The 20,131-nt window shown below is 40.6% G+C and overlaps 2 protein-coding genes across 17 annotated transcripts in view; one reads left to right on the forward strand and one right to left on the reverse strand.

Annotated features, from left to right (window-relative positions):
* Positions 1 to 239: 239 nt before the first annotated feature.
* LOC119738215 lies at positions 240 to 20,064 on the forward strand. Of its 2 annotated transcripts, XR_005272440.1 has the most exons (7): positions 240 to 1,198; positions 2,147 to 2,226; positions 11,375 to 12,361; positions 13,122 to 13,278; positions 13,582 to 13,708; positions 15,969 to 16,071; positions 19,614 to 20,064. XR_005272440.1 is itself a non-coding variant. In XM_038213000.1 (5 exons), exons 1-5 carry the CDS (start codon positions 1,180 to 1,182, stop codon positions 13,135 to 13,137), a joined length of 342 nt encoding a protein of 113 aa, XP_038068928.1. In that variant the 5' UTR covers positions 240 to 1,179; the 3' UTR covers positions 13,138 to 13,446. The 2 variants fall into 2 exon arrangements, 1 of the variants encoding a protein (XP_038068928.1); XM_038213000.1 differs by lacking the exons at positions 13,582 to 13,708; positions 15,969 to 16,071; positions 19,614 to 20,064 and having other exon boundaries at positions 11,375 to 11,502; positions 12,155 to 12,253; positions 13,122 to 13,446.
* LOC119738214 (single-stranded DNA-binding protein 3-like) overlaps positions 15,943 to 20,131 on the reverse strand; it is a 64,129-nt gene continuing 59,940 nt past the window's right edge. For 6 of the 15 annotated variants that reach the window (XM_038212986.1, XM_038212993.1, XM_038212995.1 and 3 more), the window contains 3 exons: positions 19,471 to 19,500; positions 17,744 to 17,818; positions 15,943 to 16,056 (listed from right to left, as the gene is read on the reverse strand). In XM_038212986.1, the coding sequence (XP_038068914.1) occupies positions 15,958 to 16,056; positions 17,744 to 17,818; positions 19,471 to 19,500 (204 nt within the window). In that variant the 3' untranslated portion in view covers positions 15,943 to 15,957. The remainder of the gene's footprint in view (positions 16,057 to 17,743; positions 17,819 to 19,470; positions 19,501 to 20,131) is intronic. The other 9 variants (XM_038212998.1, XM_038212997.1, XM_038212990.1 and 6 more) reach the window with 3 other exon arrangements.

The raw sequence follows: 20,131 nt of genomic DNA on the forward strand, positions 1-20,131 counted from the left end.
AGGAATGGGCACGGCATTAAACAAGAAGCTGTAAACACAAGACACGCTCGTTGATTATGGAGCCTTTTTTCGAGGAGTTTTACTGCCACCTCAGTTATACACTGCGTTGGCTACTTTAACTGCAGCTCTGTTGGTTCTACACAAGCTTCAGATGGTCAGAACTTCTCCAATTGACCTATCGCCGTTTGCGAGTTAGCCACGCCCCTTAGACAACCCTATGGAGTTTGTGATCACTGAATTTTGTTTGTCTCAGATTTTGCGTGTTCCCCGTCCACTTGTACATCATGTAAGTGGACAATATTTCACAAGCTGCATTGAAGCGATTCTACCGTGATAGGTCAATTGGGATACCATTCATGAGATGGAAGAGTGTGTACGTTGCATGGCAAACGGAAAATTGGTTTTGTCAAATGTCAGACGGATCTTCAAAAACAAAAAGGGGTGAAAGGCCTGTGGAACCATGGATAAAAGTAAACACATTCAGCATGGTGAGAAGTCAAAACATTTACTTGCTCTGTTCTTCTGATTTTGTGACAAACAACTCAGAAAAGGCTTTCTACAACTGCGTGTGCATATCTGGATATCAGTGGAAATTATCTTAAAACCAGCGAAGCAGCAAGCTCCACCTTGGACATGGACATCACTCCTTGCACGGCAGCTCAGCAACCAGCGGTCCGGCAAAGTCACACAACAAACAGGACATTTAATATCGCCACACCAATTAGACCAGCAATATATTCAATTCTCGCCAATTTCCCCTCGAAAAAACCTCACTGGAGATGGCATTTCACGATTGCCATGGAGACGCGTGGCAACAACGAAATGGAATTGTAAATGCGATATATCGCTCTCCTGCAGATGACTCACGTGTTCCTGCGCGACAAGACCCATTGTTACCTTCTAAGTGCACCTTGCATATTACCCACAAGGCTAGGGATTTCAACTTGAAAGGTTCTGGTGGAGCGGTCTCAAGATTGGAAGGATTAGGGCAATTTCTTAGATGACGGAGATCCATCAGGAGTGTCATTATTGAGCCTGCAACAATGTCCCCCGTCGATGAAATCCACCTGGTGTACTACAAGTACAGTTGGAGACATTCATGTCGGACAAAAGGACTGTATGAACGGTGGAATAGTACAAGGCCCTGCATTTACATGTGCACAACTTTGAAACGACTGGATGATATGCTTCAAGAATGGTAAGCACACAATGCGCATTATTCTCAATTCAATTAAACGTCTGGCTTATTGGATTGGATACACTTAATAGTACATGAAGAAGAGCTGTGCATGTGTTTGCACTACTCACCCAAAGCAATGGTTGTTTTGACATACATGTACATGCATTCATCAAAGTTAAATTAAGTGTTTTGGGTTACCTGCAAAATTGCTGAGCCCCATATCCTCAAACATTTCTGCTGTACATACATTCTTCACATCACCAAAGTATGCGTGAGTTGTCACTAAAATTACGGAGAGAAAATTATTTCAAATGTGCCAGCCATGCATCGGTGCTTCTTACTTATTCTTATTTGCAACTAAAAAAAATAATAATCTGATTTTGTTAAGCTAATGAAATCTATCAGTGAAGCGTATCCATCTCCTCACCACCACAAATCGAAATTCAAAAGGAGAGAATTACAAAATGCTCAGTCCATTCCCAGTGAGTGACGCTCGCCGTGGCTTAACTTGACATGGGTTCGTGCTCCGATGTCTGCACAGATTGCGAAAAGAGATTACATTTTTCTCGTCGCTCGTCGCAAACCAGTCACTTTCCCAATCACGGAAAGGTTGAGAAGGTTACCCATCCCCCCCTCCCCCCCCCCCCCTTTCGACCAACAATGCACATTCAGGATTTCTAAAAACCAATTATTCAAACGGGACCCGGAAACAAGTCAGGAAGAAAAGAAAAAGAGAGGTGGCCCCTTGCAAGTTGCATGCTGAGGGAAACCCGGCCCCTAGACACTATTAAATTGAAATTTCTATCGGCTCATCAATCACGGGAAGCACTAAAAATGTGGCAATTGCCGACAGGATGGTTTCAGCAGTCACTAGCGAGTGTGTGCATGTGACAGCGTGTGCCTGTATTTACCATCGCTGGCTGGTGGATGTTTCAATTCAACATCAGTGTGTTTTGTGTTTTGCAGAGAGAAATAGTTTGAAGTTCTGCTGTAGCTGTGGGGACTGTGAGCTACTCATGAGGATTTTACAGGGGCTTTCATCTGAGGTAAGGTATTTTTTTAATAACTGCAATATTCTGTGTATTGATCATCTATCTTGTGCAGACAAATATGCGAGTCTGGATGACTAACACATGTAACTCCGTGCTAGTGATGCCTAGGGATACAACTCCCATGTACTGTTGCATTGCTTTTTGTTGAATTCAACTTAAAAAAAAAAAAAAGAAAGCTGAATTAACTTACTGCGACTAATTTAATAGTCATCACAACATGCCAAAGTTTAACAGTAGCATTGACAAGCTCGATCGGACATATCTCGGAGGCTGCAGGCCAACAAATTCGCGTTCATGCACGAGTCGCGTGATTGTGCCATGTAATTTCTGGGAGCAGGAGAATTTTGAGTAAAATAAAATCAGATTTTTGACCACAGTGACCCCAGGTTGGTGACCCCAGGTTGGTCATGTGACATGTTGGGGCTGGGCTACTGATACTTTTGACAAAGTTTGGTTGAAATCGGTCAAAATATGTGGGGAGCAATAGACAATGTCAACGTTTGTTATCAACTAACTAACTATAACTAATGGACTAACGAAGAGACATGATGATTTGTTGAGCGGCTATCCCGCAGCTAAAACAAGAAATGAGAAATAGAAGGGGTCAGTAGTTAATGACATCTTTATCTTATACTCTCATTCTGCAGAAACAGGTCACAATTGCATTACTGGCAAGTCTGTGTTCCAAGATTAAACCATGACATCAGGGGTCCAAGGATACATATACACATAACTTGACACCCAATTATTTAGACAAATTACAAGTCAACTCCTAAGTCAACCCAGTTGAAAACAAAAAGAACAACTTGTGCAGTAATGAACAAGACAAAACAAATCCCCTGAATTTACAGCCCCAAAGGCTGAGGGTCGCTGCTCCGGTTTCAACTTTACAACCACACCTGCCCCCCAAAAAACGATAAACAATCCAAATTTATGCCCTGCATTTTCTTTTCCTCATAAATAACGTCGGGCCGACACCTGGTTTTGGCTAATAAAATTTGTCTTGGAAATGTCATTAAAGATGATTTTCTCCGAGCTAGGGTTTCAGATTATAGGGATTCCAGAGTGCATCAAGTTTATGTTTTTGTAATGGCAAATGGCATTTATCAAAAATACAATTTAAAAAAAAAACAATTACGAGATTGATGGATGATGACCCACATTCATCAAAAGCCAATTACATTGCTGTCATGATGAAATTAACTATGATTTTTTTTACTCGGCTTGCTCACAGATCTCTTGCAATCTCACTGCCATTGAACATAGCCTCTTTTGAATATTCATTTCATCAAATGAACTTCCCGTTGAACATTCATTTCATCAAACACTGAATTCTCTTTTGATAATCGCTGAAGTAACGACAGCAAAATGACAAAGAGCGTTCTATTTGGTAAGGTCTGCCCCATCTTGAAATGATCAGGACGTCATTATCGAGACAATTCCGATATTGAGGAAAGCTTTGCAGTCATTTCCTTGTGTTGCCTGGCAATGATTTTGATCGTGAAACCCAAAGATACCCTGGAGAACCAGTTAATAACTTCTGTTTTAATTCCTGCCCGTCGGGGCGGACATCTTGAGGAAATTTCCTGGGTTTAGTCAACCTCTCCCCTTCCAAGGAATTTTCATATTGGGGTTCTGCCCTTCACCAACGCAACTTTATGGTACACTTAAAAAGCTGTCGCAGAGAGAAACTCAGCAGCTTGCTGCATTGGGACTCGAACCCATGACCTCGTGCGTACTGGTGTAGACGTCTGAACCACTCTCCTGCACAAACAGGCAGGAAGTTTAGGGTTCGAATCCCACCCTAGCAAGCATGTGAATTACAAATGTAGTTTTCATCAACTATCAGAGTCGGTGCTGAAAAAAACAGCTCTCCTAAAATTAGATCAGCAAGAAAAAAATCTAATATTCAAAGTTACATCTCCTCACAGTTTTTCCCCTCGATTAATTTTTGTAATGGACTTCGCAAAAAAGCCATCAGAAGGAGGTTGGCAACATGCCAGTAAATGTGCTCTCACAGCCTGTCCAATAGAAAAGTAATAAATGTTCTCCCTCCAAAGTAATTGGAAACACAATTGATGGGAAGTTTACAATTACGTTTTCCCTGTCCAAATAAACTCCTTGATGGGTGTGGGTGTGAAAACAATCATCTATCACGATGAATTGCAACATCCCTTCCCTACTCCAGTTTCTACGAAAACTCGTTTACAAAATGTATGTACTGTATGTACTCCCCCCCCCCCCAAAAAAAATAAACTGTAAATAATTATCCCTCTAAATCAACTTTTTAAGCATTTATTTGTTTTTCTCTTGACGTTTTGTTTTTCCAAGATAATCCATTTAAAATTATAATCTGGGCTTACTGGTGCTAAATGCACTTTCGAAAGTTCAATGAAGATTTTTGTTTTCACTGCCATGTTCCATGTTAAAGGGACCAGCCATGTTATTTTTAAATTTCGCCAGCGTTATTTCAGGTTAACCTTACTTCCCACATTGAAAAAAATTCCAGGGGGAGTACGTGTTTCACTCGTTAAACCCCTAAAATTACATGCGACTCTTGTTAACATCAGTTATTGACTGGCATTCTGAACGGACTAAATCCAATTCAAAGGCCAACCCATACCACCAATCGGGCTGAAATGCTAGCCTGGTGTGACAAGCGTCTAATCATCGGCCCAACATGTCCCGTTTAATTGGTAATTAAGGTCTAAAGCAGAGAGCCATCACGTGTATGGATACAAGGGTGTTCCGGGTTTAAAATACCACCTCCGTGGAGATCTTTAGAGGGAAATTCTATAGGCCACAGGACAGGATAAATCCCAAAAATAACTCGGGTGTGACAGTGTCTTTTCTGTTTCTTTATTGGCACTCGTTAATGGGGATGAACTTTTAACAGTGTGACCAATTGCAACTCCTGAGTCATGGAGTTCTGTATTCAGAATGGCCTGAAGCTTTACACGTATGAACACAGAGCTGTAAATTTGAAAAGTTGGCACCGTGAGTGGGGGGTACCGGCGCAGTGCTGGTAATTTGTTGGCATTCTTGAGCAGCCTAACAACCAATCCTGCTGTGTCGCAAACTGAAGGCTTACTGATCTGCCTCACAATAAATGACCCACAAGATACTAAATTAGGCTTGAGCTTACAGTAGGTAAAAGAGGCTATAGTATGTAGAATCTTTTCCCGGAAATAAAAATGCTGTTTGACTGTAAAGACATTTAATCACTGGGTACAATTATAGTTAAGTTTGTGTCTGATTTAGCCATCCAACATGGGACAAACATTTAATAGGGAGTGCTTGCACGAGCAGCGTTACATCTGTATGTGAACATGAATGTAAATAAACGTAAAAATACGTAAATGCACATGCATGTGTCTAAACGGGTGGTTCCTGCTCAAAAGAGAGTAGTTGGCTATTATGCACAAAAGAAAGTGTGTTTTGCACTAGATATGCAACTTATGTAAAAAAAAAAATAAAAAAAAATTTAAAATAATAATTCCAGTATTCACAATAGAACTTAAGATGTAAGCTACTACCGGAGTAGCGAGGAACAAAGTGGCAAAAAGTTTGGCATATAAACAATTTATGACATCATGGTAACTGACAGTGGTCATGTATATTTTTTTTGTAAAAGTTGATGACATTTGTACTATGGCAAATTTCCCCCCAAATGTTTTCATCACATCGATTTATGCATTGGAGTGAATTATAACCCAGCTTTTCTGTTCTACTTTGCGCCAAACCAAATCTTCTCATGCTAGAATTTTTAGAAACTTCAGTCTCCCTGAGGGGAAAAATTAATATCGATATCCACAGTTCTTTTTCTCCTGACTGCTCAGTCAACAAATGAGCGAGATCTCTCCTCACCTGCGGGCTGCAACAGCTGTCGGACTGGTTGGGGGAAAAAAAAAAACGACAGAGAGCGGATGTTTTGATAAAAATTGTTCCAGAATACGACCCCCTGAAACCATAACCGACACAGCAGGCTACAGTAATGGGTCAGATATGATTCACTTATAGCACTGGATTTAGAGTGCATGCCAGCAGCAAACAATTCCGTGATGTGTTTAAAAGGCTTTGGATCAGATTCCTCTACTGTGAAATTTATCAAAATTGTTTATTATAGTTTTCTCCTTTTTTTTGGGGGGGGGTGTGTTTTTTTCCTCACCATTTGAGAAAGCAGCCCTGGGCTTCAGATGGGCAACCTTTTGGAAACAGCACCGCATTCACGTGAGTGAATTTCGAGACCATTGCTTGGAGGTGACGTTGAATTATGTGACTTCCGAGCAATATGAAAGACTCTAAAATTGCGTTTAATCCAATCAGGATACTGTTCAAATTGATTTATCTCATTCCTGCGACACAACGCAACATTGTGTCGTGGAACGGCATGAAAGAAAACATACTTTGCCGCATAAATTAACATATGGTTAAAACCTGCCCAAACTATGCACCAGATAGCTTATAATGTACATGCACATGTGAATTTGTGTGTACTGTGTATAATATATTTGCATTCCCTAAAATCTGAAGCTAATTGTACAAGAAAAGACACAGTTTCCTCACACGACTATCCCACTTGCCTTTTCTATATAGCAATTATACCTGCAAGTGCAGATCATGGAATAGACACTTGATACTAGTTTATGTACATTCATGTGTCGCATGTATGATCACTACAAGGACGGCTAACTTTTGTGTTTCTATATTCATATACAGGGTGGGCCAAAAAAAAAAAACCGAAAGGCGAAACGGCGTACTTCCGCTACCTCAGACTCAAACAACCTAAATCAATGCATGGGGAATTCTGTTAAAAGAAAACGGATACCAAGATCGCCCGATTCGGTCCAGCAGTTTTTGTTCTAGAGCCTATTTTGTGAAACAAAGTCGGGAGTCATTTTTGTCCCAATGAACTTCTAAAACCGTGTCTGTGAATATGACTTAATTGGATAGAGGGATAATTTGTTATGTAACAACACCCACATGAAAGATGTGTGCTTCACAAAATAGGCTCTGCAGCAAAAACTACTGGAGCGAATCGGGAGATCTTGGTATCATATTTCTTCTGAAAAGATTCTCCATCCATTGGTACAGGTGGTTTGAGTCAAGGCAGTGGAAGTATCCTGTTCTGGTTTTTTTGGGGGGGGGCACCCTGTATAATGTGTTTCTAAACAAAACAAATTACAAAGTACAATTGCGTATTCTTTAGTTCAATGCAGTTCATTAATTTTTTTCCAATATTCAATTAAAAATGGCAAAGTACAATAAGTGATGGTCTTCAACAACAAGCATTTTCCGAAATAATATCACAACGTTCCCTCTTTCTTTTCTTTTGTGAACGACCCACATTTTTCTCTCCTATTTGTTAAGGTGAGTTGCTGAACCACTACCTCTTCCATGCTTCCACTGCACACACGGCCTTAAAAAAAATATGTAAAATGAACCCATAATTGGAGTGGCGACAGACGTGACACCCTTCCCCACTCTGGAAATCAATGTTTAAGATGGCACCACTATAAATCAATCTATTTCTCCCTGGTTGGCAACATTTCAAACTGGTACGATAACCTGATTAATTGGAGGGGGTTTGGCAAGTTCCGGCCTCCTTAATTACCGGTGAGAAAACCAGGATATATTTATGTGTGTCTCCAAAGGGGTTAAACACACAACGCTCAACCGAAAATGAGCGATATGACCCACCCACTCTCGGAGAAACCAGGCATAAATGATGCTTTTTAGAAAAATCAGCCAGTTTCCTTTTGTCTAATGAGAGAAAGCCTTGGACCTTTGGAACCAGAGAAGGTGAAAATGTGGGGCCCCGCCAAATTCAATTTATTGATCAGCCCCAATCCGGTGTAATATAAAGTAGGGCGGACCAGGCCAGCCTGGAAAATGGGGCCAAGTAAATTACAAGTTAATGTGGATGCCATTAAAGTAATATCGTTAATGTGGAGGGATCGGATATCAGGTCTTGGGCGCCCTGGCCGTAGAGTAGAGTAGAGTGAATTTTTTTGAGTTGCATACATTTGAGCTGAGTGGGGACTTGGGTTTGGAGTGAACCGTAATATTGCCGGCACTACACTGGACGGCTTTTTATTGGGTCAGTGTGGGGGCTTGCATACACAAGCAGTTTTCCGTTGTGCTGGTTAAGAAACGGAGTAATTTTCAAGAAAAGGGTCCGGAAATTATTCAAAGGCAAAATGGGGGGGGGGGGGGGTCTTGACCTACGGTTTGCATGCTCAACTGTACATCAACGTAGGGATAATGCAATGTAATCTGAAGGCCAGATTTTGTAATACCTTGAAAGTACCTAAGAGGACGAATCAAAATTCACTGCCAATTGAGAATGTACAGTACATGTACGCTTTAAATGCATGCAATAAAATGTCAAAATCGCCAGTTGGCATAACTTACATGTAACTTTGTTTGTCCTGTTGCTAAAAAAAAAAAACATCATCCAGAACTACAAAGATAAATTATCATAAAAGTCATTATGAAATTGGCAGTGGCGGCTTCAAGAACCTTAGAAAATTACTTCAAGGCTCAAGAGAAAATCCCATTACTGATGAATAAAAAAAAGAGGGAAAAAATCCCATTAAACTAACTTGACCCAACTGTACTCAAATATCTCAATTCTAAATCTCAGCGGCTTTTTTTGTATTTATTTATTTCATCCCCGACCGGCTAAGTCTCTTTCAATCCTTTAATCTGGGGTGTCAGAGTGGCGAAATAATATAGACTCTATACTGATTGAGGGCTTGATAGATAGTATACTATTAAGAGGCATGGATAAAAACGTGGACGCTGAGCTTTGTACATGAAAAATGGCGGAAGAAGGCACAGGAAAAAAACTAGAGATAAATTTATTTAAGTATGCACAAGATGGTTTAAGAGTTTTAGTTTAATTACATGTGTTTCTAGTAATAACAAAAAGAATGCTCTGTCTTCTGATGAAGGGCACTGAAAGCGTATTAATTTGAGTTGTACCAAAAAACCCCCAGATTTCTCCTCAATTAGACATAATTTGCAATCACTAAGTATCAGATGAATCTGATCAAGGATATGCCTACTGTCTCAGGTTCCTTTAGAAAATATGTAAGGTAAAAAAAAAGTGCAGAATTTCATGTACATGTTAACAGAATCATGCCTGTTTGTGGCTGGTTTATAAAGTGCATGTAGGTAATCTATTGTGTGAATCGATAAGGAAACTCATTTGAAACAATCTATGGTTAAAACTGACTAGCATGATGGCAGAACCATCTCCCTCTATGAGGTTATGCTATCCACTTCTTCAAAACCTCTATTCAAAATGCACCTTGCCCCTTACACCTGTGCCTCCAAACTCTCCTGCCGATTCCCCCTCAAAGAAGGAAGGAAATTCAAGCCCTGCCTGACATTGACTACAAAGCCGCTGAAATTAACCTGACAGCTACCGATTCTAATCACAATATGAAATCTTGATTGGGCCCAACAAGCTGTCGGGGGGCTCTGCATTAATACAAATCCAAGGAGAGGAGGGGAAAAAAAAAGAAGGGGATATCGGTTGATAAATAGCTTTTCATCAAAGGCTGAAAGTCAGGAGATTAAATTGGATTTCTCATGTTGTAACTTTAGTGATACATTTTTTCCGCCCCCCCCCCCCACCTCTCTCTCTCTCAAAGGATACGATACAGTCTCATTTCGGTGGACTAAAATGGCCGGAGGTTGTTTTTGCAAATCAGGCGTGAAACGGGTTAAGAATGTTTTGCATCTGTTCCGAGTCTTAAAAAAACAACATATCAATCGATTTAATCTTCAATGAAAATGTCTTTGCTCAACTCAAGGAGTAAGGAGTTCTTTGTTCCTTTTTTTCATTTGGTTTAGTAAAAAATCAGCAAATACTTCACAGTTTTTCGACTGGCTCATCCTGAACGGAGTGTAAAACAAACCACGGTTTCAAGAAAATTACAGTGCCACGGAAGGTTTTTCGAGTCAGTTTCGATGAAAAACACCTCAATAATAACCAGGCACCATCTGTTCCACATTATTTTTTTTGGAGGGCCATAAGAGTCGGATTAGTTATAAATGAAGGTATCCCATTTCTAGCCGACCAATTTTTATAAAATTCCCCACAGTACCAGAAATTTGTTTCAGATCATGTGTCCAGATTTCCCCGTTTGTTGTTTTCCCCCCGAGCATAAAATTCTTGGGTTGTGGGCATTTCCCCGGTTGACAGCACAAGGGGCCATAGTCTTTCCCCATAGATGATAAATATTCCCCATTGCTTTTTTTTTTTCTTTCCTTCGCCCATCGTCTTTCATTCATTACAAGGGCCCTAATCTACATTCCTGAATTACCTTCAGGCATCTGGTCAATGTTGCCACATGCGCACACGCTCTCTCCTTCTCTCTCATATATATAGCTCAACGCTATCACAATAACGGCCTAGTCCTTCTTTCTTTATTAATCCATTTCCTCCAGTCCCTAAACTAACAGTTGTCCCCACTCCCGCGTCAAATTTCCTCTCTTCTTCAATAACTCAATTTCCTGAATTTCATACCCAGGGCAGGCACTTAAAGAAAGCCAGATTTCGGTTGCGGTGTGTTTTTTTTTTTTTTTTTACCAATAGCAAAATTGCTGATGTATCATACCGGTGTGTTACTGGCAATGAGGATAAATGTTTGCGTTGAGTGGTTTAAACGCGCAATTTATTTCGAGGGGATTTTTTGGAGGGATGATTCGAAAAGTGAAGACCCACTTAGTGTAATGAATCACACTGAGACTATACTTATCCAGGTCACCTCGCCTGACTAACGACCTGCAGGCTGCATTTGTATGCATATTCTCACATTAACATCCCCTTTCCTGCAAACCGTGTATGAAAACTAATATCTTTATCGTTGAAAAAAAAGGGCCTGCAAGAGCTTCCTTGCTTTGCAAAATCAACACCAAAATAATGCTGTAAAAACACAATATTATCGGCGCTATTCAAGCCGGAATCTTACACAAATATTTGCCTTCTGCAGAAGCTGAATTTATCATTGCGATAACACGTACACGTAAATAATACCACCGATACCTTCAACTCCAATTTTTCTCCCTTTCTGTATTTCTCAGGTTTTTTTATTATTATTTTTTTCTCTCTCTCCTTCCTTCTGCGCAGGTGGAAGTCCGGAGAAACGTGCGTCGTCTAATTGTGTCTGGATTGTTTTCAAAAGTACGTACACTGGAAACAAGATTCCAGGCCCAGGGGGGGTCGAGTGAGTGCCCGGATTCCGGAATTGTTAAAAGGTTATCCCGTTTATCTTCTATAATTAAATGTCTGCTAGAGTAGTTCCCTCCATTTACCGCGTCCGTTACTGAATCCCGCAGAATACCCCCGGCAGAAACCAACAGCCCTGTGAGATCGAAGGAGTAACCTTTTAAGCTGTCCCAAACGCCATCGGGGAACAAGTGCTCCCCCCCAAAAAAAAAATTAGATTATCAAATCAGACTCTGCAAACATTGGTGTAAGGCACACGTGACGTTGTCCATGATTACAAGTGGGTATATACATGTATGCGGCCGAGTTGTTTGTGTTTCTTCAGGGTTTGTGATCAATCAAAGAAATGTCAACATGATATGGAAGTCATCTCAGTTTTAACCAGTTCAATAAATCAACACCACACTTGATTGGATTATTAAAACTCAAGCAGTCAAATCTCCCAACTAAAGTCATCTTTTTTTTCTTTTTTTTAACATTTCATGTTTTTATTATTAACGACTCTACACTAAGTTTGAAATTTTTCCACGACTACATTCAATTATTTCCTAACTATGCGTGGGATGCATAAAAACTTGAACACAGAAAACATCCATCTTGCTTGACACATTCTCCAAATCCTCTTGCAGCTTTCATCTTTTTCTCTTCAATTCAGACCCGTGCATTTACTTTTTTTGACAGAGATGCTCCTCTCGACGTCTTTCTCTCCGTAATTTCCAATGCCTGGAGGAATCTCTCTCCTGCTCGGCTGTGCTTGCTGAATGGAATCAATCCCAACAGGTGACAACTGACATCCTAACAATTCACCGGCTTTTATCAATATCGTCCCGATGATGATGAAGACATCCCGCAGGGGGGGAGAGAGAGAGCAAGACGCAACCATCAACGGTAATATTTACCTCTCTGTTAAAGAGTATTTGAATGCGCCCATCATTTGTCGGCTCCATTTTTTAAAGCAGATGTTTCGGATTAACGTAGAGCTAGGGCACGGCCTCCTAACGGGGACTTCATGGAAGTGATTTTTCCTCGCAGTCTTTTTTTTTCTTCCCAACTGCAAATTATTTAGTGATAGTAAAACCAGAACAAAATTCAACGTTTGAATCTCACTTTAAAAATGAATGTGCTAACATTAAGCGTACGTCTGTCACATCGGTGTATAACAGGTAGGCCCTAATGTTTCAATCCACCGCATGTCGTGTATTCATGAGGTCCGGTAATGAATTTGCAACCCAAGATCTCTTGATCCATTCCAGAGCAATCCAATTAGTCGACATTTATTTATTTTTTTTTCCCTTTTCTTTTTTTCCTGTGGTTCACATTTCCAATGCAAATTTCTCACGACCCGCTGGATGCGCCGGGATCATTTCTCTGATGCCAATCGGCACAATTCTTGATTGCGAGACTTTGACAGGGGTCTGAGGGCCCACTTTTTGATCTGATATCGTGACCAATATTGATGCCGGCGATGTCGGCGGGAATGGATGTTTCTCCCTGATTTCTTTTACTTTTTAACATAATCTTCCCCGGGTGAATAAGCCCGACACCAATTTATCCAACGTCGATGATGCTGGCATGGGGATGCCAACGCAAAACCCCGGCGAAAAACAAATGATTACGTCTGACCACAGGCAGGTGCATTTATCAACAGGCGAGCTCCCAATTAGTGTGACACGGACGTCTCTGATAGACCTGGCAGAGGATCGGGAGGGAAGACGATACACGGGCTGGGGAATACGGGACAAGACTGGAAAGAGTGGGTGGCGGAATCTATCAACATCGGAGGAGATATTTATCTACATTCACAGGTAAATCTGACATTTCAAATTACTCATCCAAAGACGACAAACGACTGCATAATGCTGAACCATAAATGTGTACATGTATACATGACACTCCTAAATCTAAAGCATATCAAAGTATAATTAATGTCTTAACAAAAGAACTGTGCTGTTATCTTGATTTCAGTTTTTGCTAATCGAGGTTGATTATAGGGTACACAAAACAGTTGACATATGAACTGTGTCCTGTTTTTTGAAATATTTCCTTACAATTTCTTTGCATTCTGATTGAATTCGCTTGATTTAAATACTTTTACTCAATCCTCCCAGATTGATGACTAGAAATCATTCACGAGAGCCTTCCACACGACAAAGATGTCACGTATCATGTGTATTGAGGACGGACAACTATTGCAGAAAATGAAAGTCTGTCGGTGTCAACTTTCAATCCACGAGGGTAAGTTTCCTCTTACATTAACAGGCAGCTTCTATTTAATGGAAGCGTCTTTTCCACCTACTACTGTTTCATTTTTACATTTAAGGACAAACGTATCCAGAAATGTATAAATGTTGATTGCAGACAATGTCGTGAAAAAAAAGTCACACAACACACTTGACTGCAGTATTTGGCCAAGTACATGTGCACAAAAGCAAGGGCAACTGCAGAGCAGTAGAGAGTCACAGCCCCCTCTGTGGGCTGATGCAGGTCATGCAAACGGAGCATAATCTCTTAATATACTGTACGTGGATCCCTCAGCAACCCGGAGATTGTCCACAAGGAAGGCGACAACCTATTGAACAATCGGGCCCAAGGTGGCACGTCTTGATTGAGCTGTGCACGCACCTTAATGGAAGGCCCGTAATGTACAATCCCGGCATGCTGGAATCGGAGTACTTTTCATCAATTACCTTCTTTCAATCCTATACGCCTTCAGTGATCGAATTTTAAACCCAGACGATGGGATGAAATTTAAGACCAACAAATCAATGGGTTCCAAAAGCCGTCACCTACATACAGCCACATATTTATTCCAAAGAGATCAATTTTGGGAAGAAGGGTGAAGTAATGGCTCAATCTAATTAAACTAAAATAAAAGGCTGAAGAATAATCTGACTTGAAAAAAAACTCCGAAGAAAAACAAAATGTGAAGTAGAAATACATTTGAATTAATAATAAAAGAGATTTATGTCATTTAGGAGACGCCGACAAGAGGCTCTGAAAATGAAATCAAATCGAAAGAAATGTTTCGTGGAAGATTGTTTTTGTTGTATGCAAAGCATGCAATTCATGAAAACGAAAAGTAAGCGCATTAAAGAAAACTTGGCCATACCGGGCAAACAACACATGATAAATGCAATCCGATCTGTGCATGATTCATCGACATTTGCATGTCTGCACATGTTGTTTCCGTAATTTTCAAACATTGCATGCATGTAAAGGGACTACCTTCAGTCCAGGAGGAAAATACTGAAAATGTCATATTTGATCGTCTACTCCTAACACAGATGTATCGTAAATGTGTGTTTTGATTTACATGGAAAACGCAAAACACCCCCACACGTGTTTTTAACGTTATCGTAGAATAGAACTCAAAGAACTCGCCCAGCATATCAACTCTTGTACAAACAATAAAAATGCGCATACAAAAAGAACAAAAATCAACAATGCAAAAATGAACTCCCAACTAAAATAGGTTTCAAAACCATACACGTTGTTGAATGTTTTAAGATGTTAGAAAGCTGATGCATCTGAAGAGGCAACTGAGCTTCAAAACTTAGGAAAAAAACTTAAACTATGAAATCTAAAAGGCATTCAAATGCAATATCAAAAGCAACTTATAACCTTAATTGTGCGATATCCAATATTCTACAGTGGGGATATGCTGTTTTGTATAGTTGAAATGAGTTGCGTCCAAAATACCTTCGAACCTTTCTGTTGGTGTCTTCAGGAATGCAGCTTGGCATTTAGTAAAAACTAGAAATTCCAAACCACACAAGACTTTGTACAGCATTTTTCAATTTGTAATAGCATTCATGAGAAGAAAAAAAAAACGAGGAAATCAGCGGATCCGAGGAAAAGTTGTATGCCTGTGTCTTGTTGGATTGAGACTGAGAAGAATTCACACTAGCAAGGTTTTTTTTCTCACAATCTGATATTGATGGATTTGGCAGGATTCAACCCTTGAAGCAGGGTTACCATAGGGAGCGATTCCACATTGTCAACATTCAGGCAGTGGAACAACGACAAATCTAAAACTGCAGATTCGGTTTTCACTTAGAATACTTTCATTTTAAACACGCTCGGGCAACCTCGCCATAGATCAACACTTATCATTCGCAGTCTCATATGAGACCTCATTTCACAAACATCTACCACTTAATTTTCAGATGAAACCGAGGAACGAACAATTTCAGTTTCACACACGTTATCCTACACATCCCGCATACCTTGCGTGTAAAACCAGGATTGCAACAGAGCCAATCGCTTGTCAGGAATGCCCTTGGCCACTGTCCGTTTCGGCAGCTAGTCACCAGACTTGAGTCAGGATGACTAGTGACGGTCTTGTCATAGACCTGCGACTGCCAAGTGCTTGTCACTTAAACAAGTGTTGCACGTTGCTACGTTTGGCAGGGTTCTAGCAAACATACCCTGGAGGGTGAGGGTTTAAAGATTCAAGTCATTTTGGTTTTGCTCCTATTTTTTTTTTACGATACAGAAGTGAGAGAGAAGGACTTACCCGGCCTCGTTGGGTCCATGGAGTTGGGCATCATGCCTTGTGAATTGGGGATACCACCGGGTGGAGGCTGCATAAACATCAGGTAAAAATAAATATTAAAATCTAGACACCAACAAGGAAACTTTCTAAAACTCAGCAATTTTCCTTCGAAATCCAGACACCGCTAAGGAAACTTTCTAAAACTCGGCAATTTTCCATCGATGCGGTCCATGCAGTACTACCCATTGAGATACCTTAACCCTCATTTTCTAGCTGGCAAATTCAGCTACGCCATCACAGCAGTCAAAATCAATCAAGTGACTGTTTTTTAACAGTCAAGATTTCCCTTGTTAATTTGATATAACCATGCTTTGACTGGAGGTGATTGATATGCCAGCTGTACCTACCAGTTACCTCTTTTGTCTGTTGATGGAATTTGACTGGTCACAGTGTTTACACGAAAGTGATCCGACTGTTTTTAACTAGTCTGTATACAAACACATGGCAAGGAAAGTGGAAGAAATTTTTGACTGTCTGTGAATGATCCAATAAACATAAAGATTCTATGGTTGCATGAAATAGTTCATTGGCCAGCATATATATAAACCCGAACATCTGGAATTTCCAGGCTCAGAAAGAAAACTTCAATTTTAAATCACCGTGAAATTGACGGAAATTAAATAAAGGATTTGGTTTTAAAGGAGTCTTCCTTTAGAGGAGACCAGGCTCAGGCGAACATTCCGTGGCAAACTTTTGGCGAAGAATTCAAACAAATTTGCATTAAACAAAATTGGGAATAAGACAAGTACAATAACAGGATTTATCAATTGTTTGTCAATAGAGGGCAGCATTCTCATTGCACATCAGAAGGAGGATTCTGACATTGCTCATTGCTGTCAACAGAGGGGGTAGTTCACATTCACCAGAAATTACATTTCACTTGCTTTTGGGCCACATTCATAACAATGCAACTGGCAAAGCGTAAAATGGCAAAGTGTACTCTCCCAAGAATTTGAATTCAAATTTGAATCATTGGAATGGACAAGCTTATAAGTTAATAAATGATATAACTGGAAGTCAAAAAATAGAAAATCCTAACAGGCATACATGTTCATGTACATGTACATGTAACTAATAGTGCTGGTATGTAGCATACATTTACATACAATGCCTGGGCACATTGTCGGCTAGAGCTAGAATATGATCATATTCCTATACCCAGATTTTCATAATCTGAAATTGATTAACCTATTTTTCCTGCGTGCCCACTGAATGGGCAGCATGTGGCATTTCTCATTAGAACGGCACTACATCTGCAAATTTGCATTTCGCGTGAAAAAAACCCCTGAAATAAACTCTATTCCCCCCTGAAAGTGGTGCAAGTCGCAGGTTACTCCCCAGCCAATGCCAGAACCTATGGGTGGAGAGAGGCAAGTAGGGGTAAAAGGGCTTGCCCAAGGACACAACAGAATGTCCAGATTTGAACCTCTAACCCTCTGATCGTGAGTCTCAAAACTGAACCAAAATGGGTCACAACCCCCACTGAAAAGTGGCGTCCGTCAATCACTGTCACTGCCCGTCAAATAACTCCCAAAGAGAACGGAGACCACAATTTCCTCATTCCAGCAGTTATGCTGATGTAGATAATAACTGTGAGAGTGTTTGTTTTTACTGACAGACTTCACGCGCATTGTCAAAAACTGTTGGTAAATAGATTGATGGAAAAGAAAGTTTGGGGGGAGGGGAGAAAATGAAAGAATGTTTGAGTGTCGCACCGTGCGTCTCACCTGACTCCCTGGCATTCTGACGGGACCACCTCTTGGGCCTGAGTAGCGGGGTGACATGAACGGCTGAAAAATAAGCAAAAAGAGGAGAAAACATCATCAAAACATCATGGCAAACCTGTTATCTTTATGTCTGATTATTTCTATTGTATGAAGCAAATTACTTTCACAGCAAAGAACTTTCACACTAATCCTAGTATCTCCATGATTCCTCAGAGGTTTTGAAGGGATTTGAAGGATTTTGCAACTTGATAAAAGGTAGAGCCGGGGCACTAAATTGCAAAAAAAAGTACACAGAATTTGCCGCACTTTCCTGCACAGTCCATGATTTTGAGGGATTCGATGAGGTTCCTATTCAGATTGCCAGGGGAGTTTGGATTTTTTTAAAAATGCTGCGTGATGGTTGTTACATACAGACACAACTCCCTTAGACTAAGTCACAAATTCACACCCATTTGAAAGACTGCTCAAGATGTGAAAAGAGGCTCCAGACTTTTTAAAGTAAGGAAATTGATTGGACAAATATCACTCTTTCTATCTTGTTCAAAGAGTAAAGCGAATGTGACAATGTGCTCCAAGTTTAATGCAAGTTTAACAGGTAGCTTTTGGCTCAAGGAGCCTTTGTCTATACTCTAACTCGGCGACAGCAATGTTTGGGACTGATGTTTCACTGCGTAAAAGTACAGAATCAGAGAATACAGCCTACATTTAGCAACAGCACTTGTTGCCATTCATGTTGGAGTTCATGAGCTTGGAGATGTGCTTTTGAAAAGGCAATTGAGATGTGCGGCAGCAAAGAAACATATCACAAAATGCAGTGCGACTGAGATGTTCTAAAAAGTCATAACTCAAGATAAAAGCTGGAAGTGAAGGAAGAAAACTGTTTTAAACGAGGGCAATTAGAATTTGGCTGATGGAAAAAAAAAAATCAGCGTATCAAAAGTTGAACTTCTTATCCCCCACTCAATTGGACTTTTAGGAATCTTCCTCCCCTGGTAATTTTCTGCTTCAGTGCAGAAAATATAACTGGTTGGCAATCTATACACTTTTGAATATTTGGAGCTCACAGAAAATAAAGAATACTGCAAACATTTAGAGAAAAGTGCAATTTCAAGACAAGAGAGCTAAAGCTTTTATTTAAAGTGTGGGAATATTCATACATTCTAAGTTTACAACACTTTGCTGCCGCTGGATTATAAGGTCACAATGACGGCACAATCATCACTAGCGCTGTGGTCTCGTGGTTAAGGGCACTGGATTCGTGGTCTTTGGGTAAAGCTGCGGGTTGTGGGTTAGAGTCCAGCCAGGGGTCATGGTGGGTGTGCCCTTGGGCAAGGCACTTTGTCACTCATTGCTTCTCTCCACCTAGGAGTAAATGGGTACCTGTGAGGGCAGAGATGGTTAGTGTGGTTGATGTAGCTGCTTTGCGCCAATATGGCAGCATCGAGCTGTATACTCCCCAGGGAGCTGAGATGGTATTTGGAATGTTTCATGTGCCAAATGAGCAGGGTAATAATGATGTAGCACCTTCAGCACCAGTCCTGGTGGATACCTGCACTTTACAAATACCAACTATTATTATTATTGTTTGTTTAAGTTGGAATCGGCTTGCAAGTTCTGAAGATTTGTTTTCAATTTCTTCATAGTTTTTTAAAGGTTTTTTGGGGGGCGGGGGAGGGGGGTGTTTCAGAAGTTTTGGGCAATCCTAGTTACGATACCTGATTCATATCCAGCCGATGAGGTGATAACTGTGAGAAGTTGAGGGAGAGAGAGAGGTGGAAAGAACAAGAAACCTGTCATTTTGCTCGAACCTTCCAAAACCCCCCACAATAATTCTACCTTTCTCAATCTATGTATGCAGGGCATTGATTCGGGAGAAGACTCACCCAACAGACAAAAGCGGAGGAATTCTCCAGTTACAGAAGTGGGAGGACACAAAGATTCCCCGGGGAGAACGCGAGAGATGAAATATAAGCACTCGGCAAGGTGGGAGTAGACTGTAAAGGTCGCCGTCTTGACCTGTGTGGGTTGGCTCAGGTCGCGGCGTGGGAAGGTAAAGCAAAACAAGGCATCCCTGCGCTGTCTCGCTTTGTAAACTTTTGAAGTGCTTTTCGCTACAAATTTCAGTCCAGATCCCCTCAAATCACAATATGTTGCTTGAGACCTGCCCGTATCATGTTATTTTTTTTTAAAGGGCATTAATGGCACAGGTAACGCAATTTTTGTTTCTGAATGAAGCATTTCGAGCTTTGGACTTTTCTGCTGCTGACTGCTGTATATTAAATTTTTTTTTTTTTTTTGAGAGGCGCTTGCTCCAGGTTGGTGCATGAATTAAATCTGTAATTCATGTTTTTTGGGGGAAGTAAGATAGCAATCGCT

Source organism: Patiria miniata, unplaced genomic scaffold (genome assembly GCF_015706575.1).
Source record: "Patiria miniata isolate m_02_andy unplaced genomic scaffold, ASM1570657v1 HiC_scaffold_3, whole genome shotgun sequence".
NCBI lineage: Eukaryota > Metazoa > Echinodermata > Asteroidea > Valvatida > Asterinidae > Patiria > Patiria miniata.

Coding starts and splice junctions, on each gene's coding strand:
- LOC119738215 (XM_038213000.1), top strand. Junction 2,227..11,374: donor TACAGGGGCTTTCATCTGAG/GTAAGGTATTTT, acceptor CCTTCTGCGCAG/GTGGAAGTCCGGAGAAACGT. Junction 11,503..12,154: donor GATTCCGGAATTGTTAAAAG/GTTATCCCGTTT, acceptor TTTTTTTGACAG/AGATGCTCCTCTCGACGTCT.